The 16,906-nt window shown below is 36.2% G+C and overlaps 1 protein-coding gene across 6 annotated transcripts in view; it reads right to left on the bottom strand.

Annotated features, from left to right (window-relative positions):
* The window catches only part of PPP3CB (protein phosphatase 3 catalytic subunit beta), a 47,874-nt gene that overhangs the window by 15,016 nt on the left and 15,952 nt on the right, over positions 1–16,906 (bottom strand). For all 6 annotated transcript variants that reach the window (XM_040975947.1, XM_040975949.1, XM_040975946.1 and 3 more), the window contains exons 4-10: positions 16,657–16,768; positions 12,539–12,684; positions 12,133–12,272; positions 11,952–12,029; positions 11,751–11,845; positions 9,078–9,203; positions 2,553–2,630 (exon numbers count right to left, since the gene is read on the bottom strand). In XM_040975947.1, coding sequence (XP_040831881.1) covers positions 2,553–2,630; positions 9,078–9,203; positions 11,751–11,845; positions 11,952–12,029; positions 12,133–12,272; positions 12,539–12,684; positions 16,657–16,768 — 775 coding nt within the window. The remainder of the gene's footprint in view (positions 1–2,552; positions 2,631–9,077; positions 9,204–11,750; positions 11,846–11,951; positions 12,030–12,132; positions 12,273–12,538; positions 12,685–16,656; positions 16,769–16,906) is intronic.

A 16,906-nucleotide genomic window follows, 5' to 3' on the forward strand; every position in this document is an offset into this window, starting at 1 on the left:
AGACTTTTACAAAGAAAAACTATGTAATTTAAAATTACTAATACAGTAACTATAGTAGATGAACTAATTAGGTTCCTTAAAAGAATTCCCTAGACTTAAATATAGAGTTAATATAATATCAATGAAGGGGCTGGTGTTGTGGCAGGTGAAGTCACCACCTGCAGTGCCAGTATCCCATATAGAAACCAGTTTGAATCCTGGCTGCTCCACTTGCAATCTGGTTTCCTGATAATGTGCCTGTAAAAGCAGTGGAGATGGTCCAAGAGCTTGGGCCTATGCACCCATGTGGGAGACTCAGAGGAAACTTCTGGTTTCTGGTTTTGTGCAGGTCCAGCTCCAGCTACTGCAGCCATTTGGGGAATGAGCTAGTAGAAGACCTCTTTTTCTCTCTCCCTCTCTGTTTTTCGTTTTCTCTGTAACTCTGCCCTTCTAATAAATTAAAAATAAATCTTTGAAAAAACAAGAACTGTTTTAAAAAATTAACAATAAAGTATTCCACCACACATTTCACAGAACACACAAAATTAACAGAGTTTTTGTCCAAAAAACCAATGTTATGTGTCAAGAATTATTTTAGTCGTGATCTCAATCACTGATTATCTCAATACCTCTAACATTACAAAACAAGTATCACTAATCAACATTTTGAAGATGAGAGAAACCAACATTAAAAAAGGTTAAGTCATACAGTCCTTATAAGGAACTATAATCTGTTCTCAGATCTGATCTTACAATAAATAGTAAAAGCAGAACAAGGAAAAGAAATGCCCAGTCTACAACTCTGTAAAACGCTTAGGGAAAAGAGAGATGATTATAATGTTAAAAGTAAAAACTTCAAAAAGAGATAGAATTAAAATAAGAAAAAGTAAACATTAGCCATTTAATCTTATTATATAAACCAAAAGGTTTATATACAAATACAAATAGCTTATTTTAATTATTAGCATACACAAGGGTAAATGCTTGTCTCTGCCTGCTACCAACAGATGGCAACAGCAGTACTCATATCCAGTCACTCTGTGCTCTTAACAAATGGGCTTGCAACTGTTTAAGAACCAAATCTACTTCTAAGACATTCTTATATAGCTTTTATTTACATTTTACTTAATAAAGGAATCAACTGAGCTGAAGAGGACCTGCAGATGGAAATATAGAATTTTCTTCTTAGCAAAGAAGATACAAAACTATACTCCACAGCTATACAGATAGCAAGCAAAGCAAATAAAATGATTAAAACCCAATGAGGAGGGCCTATAGAGAAATAGATCTGCAGATTCTTTGCTGTAGCCATTGCATGTTAGTCCCCATTTTTTTGCAGACCAATTTGACAGCTCACAACAAAAACAACAAGATTCTCATACGCTTTAACCCTAACAATCTCTTCAAGAAGTTTATTCCAAGAAGAAAAAAAAGTTTTTGCTCATGTTTACTGTATTACAATTGATAAAAAGGGTAATTTACAGCATGCAACTGCCAAACTATGACATTAATTATGCAGTGCTATATTAATAATTTGGGAGCATGTAACTAATGAATCTTACCAATGGTAGACCATGTTTAATACATGGAAACAAATTAATATTAATTACAACTATAAAAAGCATACTAGAAGCAAGCATTTAGCCAAGTCAATGGAATAATCACACCCTAAATCAAAGGGTCTCGGTTCTATTCCTAGCTCCATCTCCTGATTCCAGCTTCCTGTTAGTGCAGACCCTGGTAAGAAGCAGTGAATGCCTCAAGTAACTGTATTCCTACCACCAATGTGGGAGACCTGATTGAGTTCTTAGCGGCAGCTTTGGCTTTGGACCAGCCCAGGACTGCTGTGAGGATTGGGAGAATTAACTGGTGAATGGAAGTTCTCAGTATATTTCTATCTCTGGCTCTCAAGCAAATACTTTTTAAAGTATCCTAAAACAAAAATATGAAGGCAATACGGAAGCAAATAAAGATTTTTCGGCTTGAAAGTTCTTAACCTTTTTATTAAGTAAGTTTAAAATAAATATATTAGAAATCTTTAAAGATTTCAAAATATAAAAAATAAAAGGAATGTGATCTCTAAGGTATTTATGCTATAGGTACACATCAGATACACAGACTTGCTGGCTAATATAAGAACTAACAACCATGTACAACGTTGTTTCTATGGAAAAAATGCTCTAAGAATCTCTAGCAGACTAGTAAATGGTCGGTGTCAAGAATGAACAAGTTAAGGCATGCTGTGATACACTAGGAATACTGTATTAATTAAACAAATAGTATTTAAATCTTCCTGACTCTGAGCAGTGTCCATTTTCATAAAGAATCACATTCTTATACTACCACTTTATTTTCCTTTTCTTCTATTTTTCCTTCCAAATTTTTCCTTTCCCCAAATTCATCTTCTTCTCCCCATTGTCATTAAAAAAAGAAACTCTTAAAATTAGTTAAGTGTCACTTAACAAATAGCATGGTAATCTGAAAGCAATGACTACTGTTTGCAAAATGTGTGAATTCAGACTAGGAAATCAAGACACCGTTTAAGACACAAAAAGAAAGATAAGTAATCATACCATCAAATTGATCTTCCCCTTCAGTCATTAATTCATCATCAGAGCAAATACTCAGGACATTTACCAACATTTCTGTCACTGTAAAAAAAAAAAGTCACACGTTAGCTTACACCATACAACTGTCAATATGTGTCCACAATAACCATTCATACAAAGAGGCAAATAATTTTAAACCCAAGAAAACAAATATATTCTGATACCAGGAACGATAGAATTGAAAAAAATCAAAAGCTTTAAAAAAAAAAAGATGAGTAATGAGAGGCATTATTCATGAAATAAATTTTCAAGCCTAAAAAGAAATAACAAGCAAAAATTCAAATACGTAAGAACAGAGATGACATTTGAACATAGATATTTCAAATCTTTATTCATGTGTACAGAAGTAAAAAGTATGAAAAAAAATTAATGGCATAATCTACTATTTCAGAAAAAGTCCCAGGACTCAATCTTTACAACACTGTATCCAGAATGGCATAGTGGCATAAAAAGGTAATCCTCCACTTGTGGCCAGGATCCCATACGGATACCAGTTCATTTCCTGGATGCTCCATATCCCATCCAGCTGTCTGCGACTGGCCTGAGAAAGCAGTGGAAGATGGCCCAAGTCCTTGGGTCCTTACACCCACTTGGGAGATCTGGAGGCAGCTATTGGTCCTCACTTGGTTCCCCAATTGTAGTGGTTTGGGGGAGTTTGGGGTGTAAACCAGCAGACAGAAGATCTCTTTACTGCCTCTCTGTGTAACTCTTTTAAATAAAATAAATAAATCTTAAAGAAAATAAAAACAAAATTACAACAACACTAGCTTCAGTAACTTAATCTGAAATTTATTTCTAAAGATTTATGAATGACTAACAATCTGAATCCCTGATTCGTTGTTAGGCTTAACCTTCCTTGATTATTCTGTATCTTTTTCCTTTCTTCCCCTTAATATACAGAATTCTATTCTGCTAGGTCTCTAACAATGACCTCTCTTTCAGGCTCGCAATTTCCTTAATGGCTTTACAGCCAACTGTCTTAAATCACTGAATAGTGTTCCCTGTACTAGAATGAAAGCTTTGCAAATGTTCAATGTTGCTTTCTTCACTGTTGCATCTCCATAGTCTAGCACATGGTCTTACAAGTGGCAAAAATTCAACAAATACCTAAAAAGTGAAAGCACAGAGTAAAAAAAAGACACATACAAAAGCCAATTAATAAATAAAAATGAATATCAAATATCAGCCTGAGTGTTCTTATAGCACCTACAAATTAACATAATCAAATAAAATGTAGCACTGTCCTTGAAAACCTATTTTCCCTGCAACAAATAAATGCACATCCCATTCCAGGTATTTTGCTAAAGCTCTGGAATTCAATTATAAAAGGGCACATTGTTTTAAAAAAAAATGTAGTAAAGACCTGGTGCAATGGCTAAGTGGCTAAATCCTACCCTTGTAATCACCGGGATCCCACAGGGTACAGATTCATATCCCAGCTACTCCACTTCCCATTCAGTTCCTCGCTTGTGGCTTTGAAAAGCAGCAGAGGAGGGCCAAAGCCTTGGGATCCTGTACCCACATGGGACACCTGGAAGAATCCCCTGGCCCCTGGCTTTGGACTGGCTTGGCTATGGCTATTGTGGCTACCTGGGGTGTGAACCACTGGATAGAAGATCTCGCCTCTCTGTATATACATACTTTCCAATAAAAATAAAATACATATTAAAAAATTTATCTAAATACTGAAGAAAATAAGTATTCACACATATATTTAACTATACATTTAAATACATATCCACAAAAATTCTGAAAGCTGAGCCCAGTGCGGTGGCCTAGCAGCTAAAGTCCTTGCCTTGAATGCACCGGGATACCATATGGGCACCGGTTCCAATCCTGGCAGCTTCACTTCTCGTCCAGCTCCCTGCTTGTGGTCGGGGAAAGCAGTCAAGGACTGCCCAAAGCCTTTGGACCTGCACCCATGTGGGAGACCTGGAGGAAGTTCCTGGCTCCTGGATTCTGGCTTCGGATCGGCACAGCACCGGCCATTGCGGTCACTCAGGGAGTGAATGATCGGATGGAAGATCTTCTCTGTCTCTCCTCCTCTCTGTATATCTGTCTTTGTAATAAAAATAAATAAATCTTTAAAAAAAAACAAATTTTGAAAACTATATTGAGGGAAGGCAAAGAGGTCATCAGCTCAATGCAATAGAACTCAGAGTTTGAAAATAAAACATCAGATTTAAGGTCAACTGATTTTCAATAAGGATGCTAGCTAGAACACTTCAGCAGGTAACCACCACTTTTCTACAAATGGTGCTGGAACTATTAGAAAATTGCATGTAAAAGCTGAAGTTGGCTCTTCTCCCTTTTTAACTACATACCACCTATAAATATTATCATAAAATGGAACAAAATTCTACATGTAAAAGCTAAACTATAAAACTACTGGAAGAAAACAAAAGTAATGCAAAATAAGCTTGCATTAGGCAATCATTTCTTATATGTGACACTATACCCATTAAGAAAAATAGGTAAGCAGGACTCCATCAAAATTAAAAACTTTTTTACCTCAAAGGACACTACCAATTAAGTGAAAAGCCATCCAAAAAATGGGAGACAATGCTGCATCTACCATGTATTTAAACACAATTCAATGACAAAAAAAAAACCCAGTTATAAAATTAACCAAGAATCTGAAAACGCATTCATTCAACGAATACATATAAATGGCCAACAGAATAGATAATAGCCGATGTCAGGGGCCAGGTAGTTAGTTCAGAACTTAGATTCCACCCAGGATGTGCATATCTCATACCAGTTTAAGCACTGACTCTGTTTCCTGTCCAACTTCCTAGTCCTGCACACCCTGGGAAGCAACAAATGATGGCTCAAGTACCCCAGTCCTTGGAAGACTCAAAATGAGTTCTGGCTAACAGCCTGGTCTAGCCTGGAGGTAGACATTTGGAGATGGAAAACAGATCAATGGCACTCACTCAGTCTGGCTTTAAAATGAAGTTTGAAAAGACAAGTGTGGGTAAAGATATGGAAACACTGAAGCAATATATACACTGCTGGTGGGATTGTAAAATGATGTAACTGCTACAGAAATTTTTGGCAGACCTTCAGAAGGTTAATCATACTTATTATACAATCCAGCAATTTCACTCCCATTACTAAGTCTACACCCAACATAAATGAAAACAAATGCCCACAAAAACTTATATACAAATGCTCTCACTGCATTATTCATAGCAGTCAAAGAGAAGAAATAATTGAATGTCTATCTCCTGGTGAATGAGCAAAATGTGATACATACATACAATGGAATATAATTCCATTACAAAAAAAGGTATAGAGTACTGATTCACACTACAATATGGGTGAGTCTTTAAAATGGATGGGAAATAGCTAGTCACACACAAACACACACACACTCTGACCAGCACTATGGCACAGTAGCTTAAGCCCCATCCTGTGAGGCAGGCATCTCATATGAGTTCCAGTTTGAGTTATGGCTGCTCTACATCCTATTCAGCTCCCTGTTAATGCATCTTGGAGAAGCAGCAGCAGATGGCACAAATGCCTGGATCCCTGTCACCCATGTGGAATACCCAGATGGAATTCAGGGTTCTTGCCTTCATTCTGGTCCAGTCCTAGCTGGTATGGCCATTTGGGAGAGTGAACTAGTGTCACTCTGTAACTACACCTTACAAATACATAAATAGATCTTTAAAAAAACAAAACCCACACATAGTACGATTCAAGTTATATGAACTGTCCAAGATGGACAAATTGACTGAGATAATACACTAGTGGTTTCCTCAGCTGGTGAGAAGGAATTGGGGGAAAGAGTTATGTTAATGGGCAAAGCAATTATTTGCGGAAATGATGACAATGTTCCAAGACTGATTGTGGGAAATGGTTGCTCAACTGTGTAAAATACACTAAAAACCACTAAACTATATCATTTAAGTAGATTAATTGTATGTTGAGTGAGTTTCAAATCAATTAAAACTGTTATCAAAAGAAACGTATGGGCCTTTTCTTACTACGATGTAGTAACCTAGTGGCTAAAGTCCTCACCTTGATTGTGTCAGCATTCCATATGGATGCCAGCTGTGTCCTCGCAGCTCTACTTCCCATCCAGCTCCCTGCTTGTGGCCTGGGAGCAGTCAAGGACGGACCAAAGCCTTGGGGATCTTACACCCATGTGGGAGACCCAGAAGAAGCTCTTGGCTCCTGGCTTCGGGTTGCCTTAGCTCCAGCCACAGCGGCCACTTGGGGAGTAAATCAACAAATGAAGATCTTTCTCTGTGTATCTCCTTCTCTCTCTATATATGCCTTTCCAATAAAAAAAAAAAATCTGAAAAATAAAATGAAGAAAGGCAAAAGAAAAAAAAAACTTGACTAGTGAGATGCAAAGAAGCATAAAAGTGAAAGATTGTTTCAGAAGTTTTCTGATCAAAGTATATTAATCTAAATCAGACCTAAAGTATCTATATTATTTTCACATATTCTCTCTGCCTTTAAAATACAATCCCTGTAAGTTATGCTGTCTCTACATTTCTTTCTTTGTACTGTGTGATACTAATGCTATCATTATTCTCATTATGTTTCTATTTGACTTTTTTTTAAAAAAGATTTATCTACTATTGTTGAAAAGTAAGATCTACAGAGAGGAGAGACAGAGTGAATGATCTTCTATTCACTGGTTCACCCCCAAGGAGCCACAATTGCTGGCAGCTCAGTCAACCCAAGGCCAGGAGCCAGGAGCTTCTTCTTGGTTTCCCACACAGGTGCAAGGTCCCAAGGCTTTGGGTCGGCATCTACTGCTTTCCCATGCCATAAGCAAGCAGATGGAAGGTAAGTGGAGCAGCTGGGACACAAACTGGCACCCTTATAGGATCGCAGTAGCTGCAAGGTGAGAGGACTTTAGCCACTAGGCTACCACACCAGGCCAACCTTTTATTATTTAAAAAAATTTTTTTTAAGAATTATTTTATTTTTATTGGAATGTCAGATATACAGAGAGGAGGAGAGACAGAAAGGAAGGTCTTCCATCTGATGATTCACTTCCCAAGCAGCTGCCAATGGCCAGAGCTACGTTGATTCAAAGCCAGGAGCCAGGATCCTCCTCTGGGTCTCCGACGTGGGTGCAGGGTCCCAAATACTACTACCTATCTCTGCACTCGTTATCTCTGTATCTTCCATTGTGTAAAACTTGTAGCATAAACATTTAGATCACATAAAAGATCATAATAAAATATTTTATTTGGTGGCATCAGACTCAAATTAGAATCTGCAAAGTATCTATTTTCCTCTTACGTTACCCCGGTACTAAACCTGCTACTCTCCTCCACATTAACATTAAAATAGTTGATTAATAGTCTAGACTAAAGGCAGGAAAATAGCAGTCTAAACTGAAGGCAAGAGAGTAAGCAAGATGAATTCTGAAATTCTCTTTAGCTGGATGATGCTATGATTGAACAATTTCTCATATACCAAAGATAGAAGGTTGAAAGTGTAATGCATCCCTTGTACCTAAGCCCTTAACTGGTCCCCTTCTCAAATGCTCCAGTGGGTAATCCTATCTCTACATTAACATTGGACCTACTGAGTAAATCAAGACAGAGGGCAATCTGCACACACACACACACACACACACACACACACACACACACACACACACACACAGTTTCACACATATAGTTTAATTCTGAATTTTAGATCCAAAATTTGCCTTGGCAGAAATGACACATCTCATTCAGAAAAGAACATTTTGTAATGTGCAAGAGGCAAGAAAAAACAGGGGACTACAGAACAAAATGTTTTACAATCGTATCCATACATAGAAACTAAGGCATTGCCTTTAGTGAGAAAATTAACACTAAAATTCAAAAGAAGAATGTGACATTCAACAAAATCATAAGAATTCTACAGAAGTAGGAACAAAAGACAGAAACAAAATTTCTCAAATAACATTTGTTTTCTCTTATGACACCTGAGTATGTTCTAGTATGTATCTGTTTAAATTATCAGTGACGCATCCATATTAATACTTAAACATATTTTTAACACAAGAAAAAACTAGGCTAAAACCTGAAATTCTCTTTATGATTTCTCTCAGTACAAAATGCTATAAAATGATTAACACTGACAAAACAAAAGCTATTATACTGAAATGGCATCCCTAAAAATGGAGTTAAATTATGCAGGGAGGTCCATTCCAAAGCAAAGCTGTATCTCCACTCCTTCATAAAACACTTAAGCTAAAGAAAAATAGAAAGAAAACCCAACAGCTGAAGACGACATCAGGCTATTTTAAGTCTTTCCTAGTCCCCCAGACACCCTCACACGGGGGCTGTAAACAGCTAACCAAAATATCTCTGAGGATCTCATATCCACTCCCACTGACACAAGTAGAGTTGCAACCCCAGTGAAACTGGATTTCAGATTCCTTTAGCAAATATGTGGCTATTATAGTAAACTGGAGTAAATGTAATGATAATACCATAATTTTTTCTTTTTAGAAAACAAAAATTATACCTTTTTCTCCAACAAATGGCAAAGACCATGTGAAGACATCCATAAAATTGGGTAACCAGTAAGGATGTGGAGAACAGTTAAACTGTCGAATATTCATCACATTATTTTCATACTTTAATACAGCAGCTGCAAGATAAATTACATGCCAATGTAACAATTTGTCTTCCGCCTCAAAAACATAAAATGCAAAAATATTTCTTTAAAAGGGGGGAGGACCAAGGGATGAATAGGATATAGGCTAATATAGGGAGATAGGAACTAATTTTTCTTAATATTATATTTTTTGTTTTAAACATACTTCAATGTGAAGCAACAGATTTTCCTGTTATTACTCATAAAATTTCCAGATACTTTTCAGAGTGTTTCTGTTTCAATTTACATTCCAACAATCTACCTGTACTTCAACTAAATCCAAATTTATGAAAACTCAGTTTTCAGAGGAGACACAGAAGAGCAAAAAGCAATTTTCTAGGTTTTCAAAGTTCATACACGATGAATAATTAAAGAAGGTCTTTTTACCTGGAGGTAACCTGAAAATGATAGCTACATGGTAACAATACAACAAAACAAAATGAAAACCTCACCAATTCAAATATTTTATTTAAGAATATATAAATGTTTCCTTATATAAGGCAAGAAATCAGGAGAAAACATTAAAAAAAATTAATTAGGAAGAAGCTCTACTACAATATCAAGAAAATATTACAACCTAATAATACAAAAGTATATACTCAGTTTCAGAATTTCCTCATATTTCAACATGCTCATAAAATTAACAAATTAACCAACACAGACTCTAGTCTCTACCTAAGTTACTTTATAGAATATTAGGTTAGAAGGATTAGATAATAGCATGCACTAGCTGTGTAATGCTTGGCAAAATATTTTAACTATATATTTTTTCATTTATAAAATGGGACTTACTATGTTCAGTCTATAATAAATTTTAACATCAGATAATGTATTTCACATTAAATCATATAAAATTATGTCATGCTTTGTAGTATGCTAATTATATGGTTAGTTTTTTTCTACTTTAATAAACAGCCCTGAAATATAGATGCTAAATTCTTAGATTTGCAATTACGGCTAATACAGAATCAAAAGTAATCCTGCTACACACTACCATTTACTAATTTAATATATATATGCTAGTTTTCCTTATAAAAGTTGAATGTGAAATGGAATTTTTTATTAAGTCTCTCTTATATGCTGGTCACATGCTTTTAGATCATATTCAAGGAAGAGGGGAAGTAAATCTAGAAAATTGCTTTATGATGGAACAAAACACTGCAAACGTATCTATAATACATATTCAAATCATTAACATTATTTATACACAAAACCAGAACTACCAAAAGACACCTGATTTTGACAAGACAAATTTAACAGGTTGGGCTTCTTTTCTAAACACTAAACACTGATCCTTAATTTCCTAAATCTTGACAAAGGACAACTAGTATTGAGCACCAGCTCCTTTAACACTAACAATGGGCAGTCAGAATTGAGGAATCAGGGCACTCGTAGAAAGTTAAAATACAGCACTAGATTCTGTTCTTGAGAATGGTGTAAAAACTTACATTCATTTCTGTTCAACAATGAAGTCAGACACGGGATAGCTAGGCAGTAAGTTCTCACAACATACTCTACATGAGTTAGCTGGCATGGTACTGTTCGATCTCAAGCCATTATTTGCCATCATCCAAAACATTTTCTCCTGTTCCTCTTTTGAACTCAACACCATGATCTATATTTAGCAATGACCTCATTATCTTTCTAAATGTACTTTTTAAAGTCTTTAACCTTCTGTTCTTTCTTCCTGGCACATCCACTCCAGTCTGACCCTGACCTATGACATATTCAACTGAATTCCAGGCATGTCAAGACAGAATAAGAGCCTTCTGCTTAATTTTCTTCTTTGAAGACATAAACTGCATAGACCCAATTGCATTTTTAATGTCCATGGCAAACACTTAACCATATTAAAATCTTACAAATCATCTGCTGATATGTTACTTTCAGAATAAAACAAAATCTGGTTATTTTGGACATTCCAAGTTTGGAGGAAAGAAGGACAAATAGAAATCAATGAAAACAGAAGACAGAAGGAAAAAAAAACATAGCAAAAAGAAAGAAAACGGAAGGCTGCATCCCTGAAAGGAAGTCATGGTAAAGTAATCATAGAAAGCTCAAATACAAATCTTCATGGGGAAGCAGGGAAAAGACTGGTAATCCAGGTTGGGAACAAGAAAAGAGAGAAAGAACCAATGGATCAGCAAAAACAGAACAAGAAACATGACAAACTAAACAAGGAGACAGTGCACACACATGAAATGGTCAAAGCAGCAGTTATACACACACAAAAAAACAATCTAACCTGTAAGGGAAAGATTTAAGAAAGGGGAATTTCACAAAGTCATGTTTAGTTAGCCCTGACACACTTAACTCCGAATGCTTTTTGTAAAATAGGTTTTGTGAATGATAAGTTGTGAAATGGTTGCATATGACTCAGTTTCACACTTCAGATCTGTGTTTTTCTCTCCCCTCCCTTATATCTTAAGAGTTTTTAATGAGATTTGGACAGTTTGAAACAATGCCCCTTTTTTACAAAAGAAATAAAGAAATAAAATAAAATGCTAAATTGTTTAATATTTTTTATCAACAACATCTTACCTTTATTATTGTAGACATCTAAGTAATTAGGTGCCGAAAAAATTGTTATTAATGAAGGGAACCCTGTAGTTTGACTTTTTCTGTACATTCTATAGCTGCAAAACAAATAGCTTAATATGCATCGTAAAGCATCAATCATGGTTACCAAGTTTGATTTCTATTCAAGGCATTACTTTGGGTCAGGGACAACAGAATTCTTACCCTGCATCTTGAGCTTCATGAGCTCTAATAATCGATAACAAATTATTGTTTTGCAAAAATTCACACACTGCTGGATAGCTGTGGGAGGAAAAAGAGTAACTTAAGTAAAATAAAGGATTTTGTATGAAGTGTATCTATTTTAACAAGTGAAATGTGGTTTATCGTGGATATTTTTCCTTACTTATAAAAATAAGAACATCCTCGAACTGTATTGTGACTAAAGTGTTCCTGTGATTTTTCACTTCCAAAATCTTCAGAAGGGTCGGACCACAGCAAGTCACACATGGGTCCAAATGCAGGTGGTTCTTTGAATCTATCTAACTGTGAAAGAAAGAAAAGGAAGAAAAAAGAACAGAAATAACTCATCAAAAAGTAAGAACAGAACGGACACAGGAAAGTGGCAGGCACCAACTCTGAATGCACTTTATACTATATTGTTCTGAATGATTACATTTCCTGAAAATATCACCATAATAATTTTTTCCATTACATAATATTGACAGTGAAGAAAAGCTTGAAGCATCTATTCTCAATCCAACAAGGTACTATCAACAGGAATCAGACTTGGAAGTAAAGTATATACTCACTCTCCTAATATCATCCAGTGTGTGGATTTCAGGGGAAAGTCCACCATGAACACATAGAAACTGTTGGTTTAAAAGTGCAGCAAGAGGCAGGCTATCAAAAGCTTCCATACAAGCTTCATATACTCTTTCTGAATATTTAATTTTACCTAGGAAAAGAAAAATTCAGTATTAGAAAATCACATTAATCATTTTTAAACCACAGGCCTACATATTAAATTTTTATTTATTATTCTATCTTGAAATTTTTGAACTGATAGTTAGTTTTAAAGGTAGACACAAACACACACATATGAAATACTATTATATATGTGGGAAACATTGACTATTAAAATTATAGCAAGAAAACTAAAGTCAGAGAAAACAGACAAGTAGTACTAAGAAGTTAAAAGTAGGTGAGGGCCTGGGAGGGGGGGATCCCAAAAGCTACAGAATTGTACCATAAAATTCAAAATTCAAAATAAAAATTAAAAACAAAAAAGAGACAGTAGGTGAAGGAGGGCTTGGCATGTAGTCTAGTGACTAAAGTCCTTGTCTTGCACATGCAAGACACCATATGCATACCGGTTCTAATCCCAGAGGTCCTGCATCCCATCCAGCTCTCTGCTTATGGTCTGGGAAAGCAGTTGAGGATGGTCTCTTTTGAGTTTCTCTTGTGGGTGCAGGCTCCAAGTACATGACCCATCCTCCACTGCTTCCCAGTTCATTAGCAGGGAGCTGGATCAGAAGCACAGCATCTAGGAATCAAAATTGATACTCATGGGCCCAGTGCGACAGCCTAGTGGCTAAAGTCTTCGCTTTGCACGCACAGGATGCCATACTGGTGCTGGTTCTAATCCTGGCAGCCCCACTTCCTGCTGGGAAAGCAGCTGAGGATGGCCCAAAGACTTGGAACCCTGCACCCGCGTGGCACATCCAGAAGAGGCTCCTGGTTCTGGCTTCAGATTAGTGCAGCTCCGGCCATTGCAGCCGCTTGTGGAGTAAATCAAAGGACAAAAGATCTTCCTCTCTGTATATCCTCCTATCTGTATATCTGACTTTCTAATAAAAAAAATAAATAACATCTCTAAAAAACAAAATTGGTAGTCATATGGGCTGTTCGCTATGCATGCAGAGGTTTAACAATATACCACAGAGATAATCCTTGGTACTGTTCTTAAGACAGAATATTTACTCTTCCTAAATTTTTCTAAGGCTTTATTTTTATTTGAAAGACAGATTTTACTTAAATTTGTTTTGTGTATTCAGCAGACAGTTGTTTTAAAAAAAAAAAAAGCTTAATACTTTACCTTTAGAAGCTGAGTAGGCAAAATTAGAACTCTATAAAAAGCTGGGTAGGCAAAATTAGAACTTCTAAAATGTCTAAAATAGCCTTAACACTTATTTTAAAGTAGAAGTCAGTAACAATTGGTACTACAGGAAAGGCCACTATATCAAAAAAAAAAAAAAAATTCAACATTTGGGGCCAGTGTAATAGGTTAACAGTTAGACTAACCCTCTGCCTGCAAATACTGGCATCCCATATGGGCACTGGTTCATGTCCTAGCTGCTCCATTTCCAATCTAGTTCCCTGCTTGTGGCCTAGAAAAGCAACAGAGGTTTGCCCAAGATCTTGGGACCTACACTCATGGGGGAGTCACAGTTGAAGTTCCTATGGCCTAGCCCAGGCCCTGCCACTTGTGGAGTGAATCATTTGTGGAGTGAAGCCATTTGTGGAGTGAATCAGTGGATGGAAAATATCTATATGTCTTTCTTTGTAACTTATCAAATAAATTTGAAAAAAAAAAAAGGTGGGGGCATTGTCGCAGGTAAAGCAGCCTGGCATCCCGTATAGGCATCAATTAATGTTCTGGCTGCTCTACTTTCTATTAATAGCCTGCGAAAAGCACCAAGAGATGGCCCAGGTGATTGAGACCCTACCACCAACATGAGAGATGCTGGCAGCTAACACTCTCCGCGGACTGAACTAGCACATAGAAAAATTTTTCTGTCTGTAGTTCTCTCAAAAAAAAAAAAATCTTTTTTTATAGACACACATGAGAGCCAAAATTCACAAAATCATGTCTCTTTTTTTTTTTTTTTAAGATATCACACACATTCTTTTGTTCCTTCATAGTTTTCAGTTCTTAGATACTTTAGCTTTCCTGGGATTTTGTGGCTATTAATGACCTAAGCACAAACACTCAGCCTAGCCTCCACCTCCTCATTTTAATATTTCAGCATGCAAATATAACAAACTAATACATATCTAGCAACTATGGGTCGAAATTGATAGTCTGCTGACAGGCCTATTTTCTTGTACCTATTTTTTAATAATAATTCTTATTTGAATATTTTTAGGTCAAGCACACACTTTCCACAGGTTTCATTCTATTCATTTAGGTCATTACTCTAATCCTCCAATTTTCATGAATGGTGCCCCTCTGCCATTAACCACCACCACATTTATCCTTCATTGTCTCTACTGAGAGGATCTTTATTGGATTGTGTTTTGGAGTTGTAATAATTCTGAAGTGACAGCTGGCCCTCCATATCCTAACCACCAATCCAAACAAAACATACACATTAAAAAATTACAACTGTACTAAACATGTACATGCGGTCCTTTTTTTCTCGGTTCTCTATACAACACGGTAACAACTATTAACTCAGCATTTTTGTTATAGTGGCTATTGTAAGGAATCCTGGGATGATTCAAAGTATACACAAGGATGTGAATAGTTTAATTAATAATATTATATCATTTTATGTAAGGGATTTCAACAAACACAGAAGTCCAGGAACGAATACTTTCCAAAGGATGCCTGAATTTCTACTTTCAGAAATTACCTCTAAGACCTGAAATTGTCATGTGTTTTAACAAACACTAAGGTTTAAAGTATGGAAAAAGTTGAACACTGTTATCATACAGCTTATAATAAACACATTATTAAATTATCATTGATTTAACAATGTAAAAGAGAAAAACAGTAAACACTACAGCTTAAGAACTTTAATCAACAGCATATTTGAATCAATCCACAAAAACAACCACATAAAAAAGTATTAAGAACTTTCACAAGAATGCCTCAAAATTAAGGGATAAAAATCTAATGCAACAATAATTTATTGTTTTGTTTTTTTTCTTGCTAGGAAAAATTATAATATTAAAATGATGTACAGGGCTAGTGCAGTAGCCTAATGGCTAAAGTCCTCACATAGCACTGGGACCCATTATGGGTGCCGGTTCTAATCCCAGCAGTGCCATTTCCCATCCAGCTCCCTGCTTGTGGCTTGGGGAGGCAGTCAAGGATGGCCTAAAGCCTTAGGATCCTGCACCCGCATGGGAGACCCCAAAGAGGCTCCAGGCTCCAGGTTTTGGATCGGTTCAGCTCTGGCCGTTGCGGCCGCTTGGGAAGTGAATTAATGCACCAAAGATCTTCCCGTCTCTCCTCCTCTCTGTATATCTAACTTTCCAATTTGAAAAAAAAAATCTATGTACAACTCTATAAGTATGTAGAATTACCATGTGACAATTAAAAATGTCTAAAAGACATATAAAAATTAGGCCCAACACTATAATCTAGTAGCTAAGTCCTACCTTGCATGCACTGTGATCCCATAAGGGCACCGGTTTGTGTCCTGGCTTCTCTACATCCCATACAGCTCCCTTCTTATAGCCTGGGAAGGCAGTTAAGGACGGCCCAAAAGTCTTAGGACCCTGCACCTGAGTGAGAGACCCAGAAGAAGCTCCTGGCTCCTGGCTTTGGATTGGCTCAGCTCTGGCCGTTGTGGTCACTTGGGGATTGAACCAGCAACAGAAGATCTTTCTTTCCGTATCTCCTTCTCTCTGTAAATATGACTTTCCAACTAAAAATTTTTTCTTAAAAAAAAAAAAAACCTCAAATTGATCAAAACTAATTTGTAAAATTTAAACTTAATAGGAAATACTGAAGTGAAAACTTCTGAATTAAATACAATCATATACAAGACAGTACTCGACAATGTTCCTCAAAGATTTTTTTGTGTGGGCACAAAAATCTGTTCTTACAAATTGTACTGTAGTCTTCATAACGTTCATTACCCATCTTATTCCAAAAGAATATTGAGGAACAGAAAATATTTCTTCTGGCAGTACTCACATTCCTGTTTAAACGTAAAATATTCAGTAAGGTGTCGGCATTCATGGTTGCCTCTCAGAAGAAATAATGTGCTTGGGTATAGAATCTTCAGGACCCATAAATATAAGACACACTGAAAAAGAAAATGTTTTCAGTAAATTTATCTTGTATCTTTATTTAAGTTTTGCCATTTTTCCTCTTTCTTCCTTTAACTCTGCTACCCTTACCATCTCTATCGGTCTGCATTATCTCTGTTCTTTACTAAAATATA

This window comes from Ochotona curzoniae, unplaced genomic scaffold, assembly GCF_017591425.1.
Source record: "Ochotona curzoniae isolate NIBS_2020 unplaced genomic scaffold, NIBS_Ocur_1.0 contig_2692, whole genome shotgun sequence".
Lineage (NCBI taxonomy): Eukaryota > Metazoa > Chordata > Mammalia > Lagomorpha > Ochotonidae > Ochotona > Ochotona curzoniae.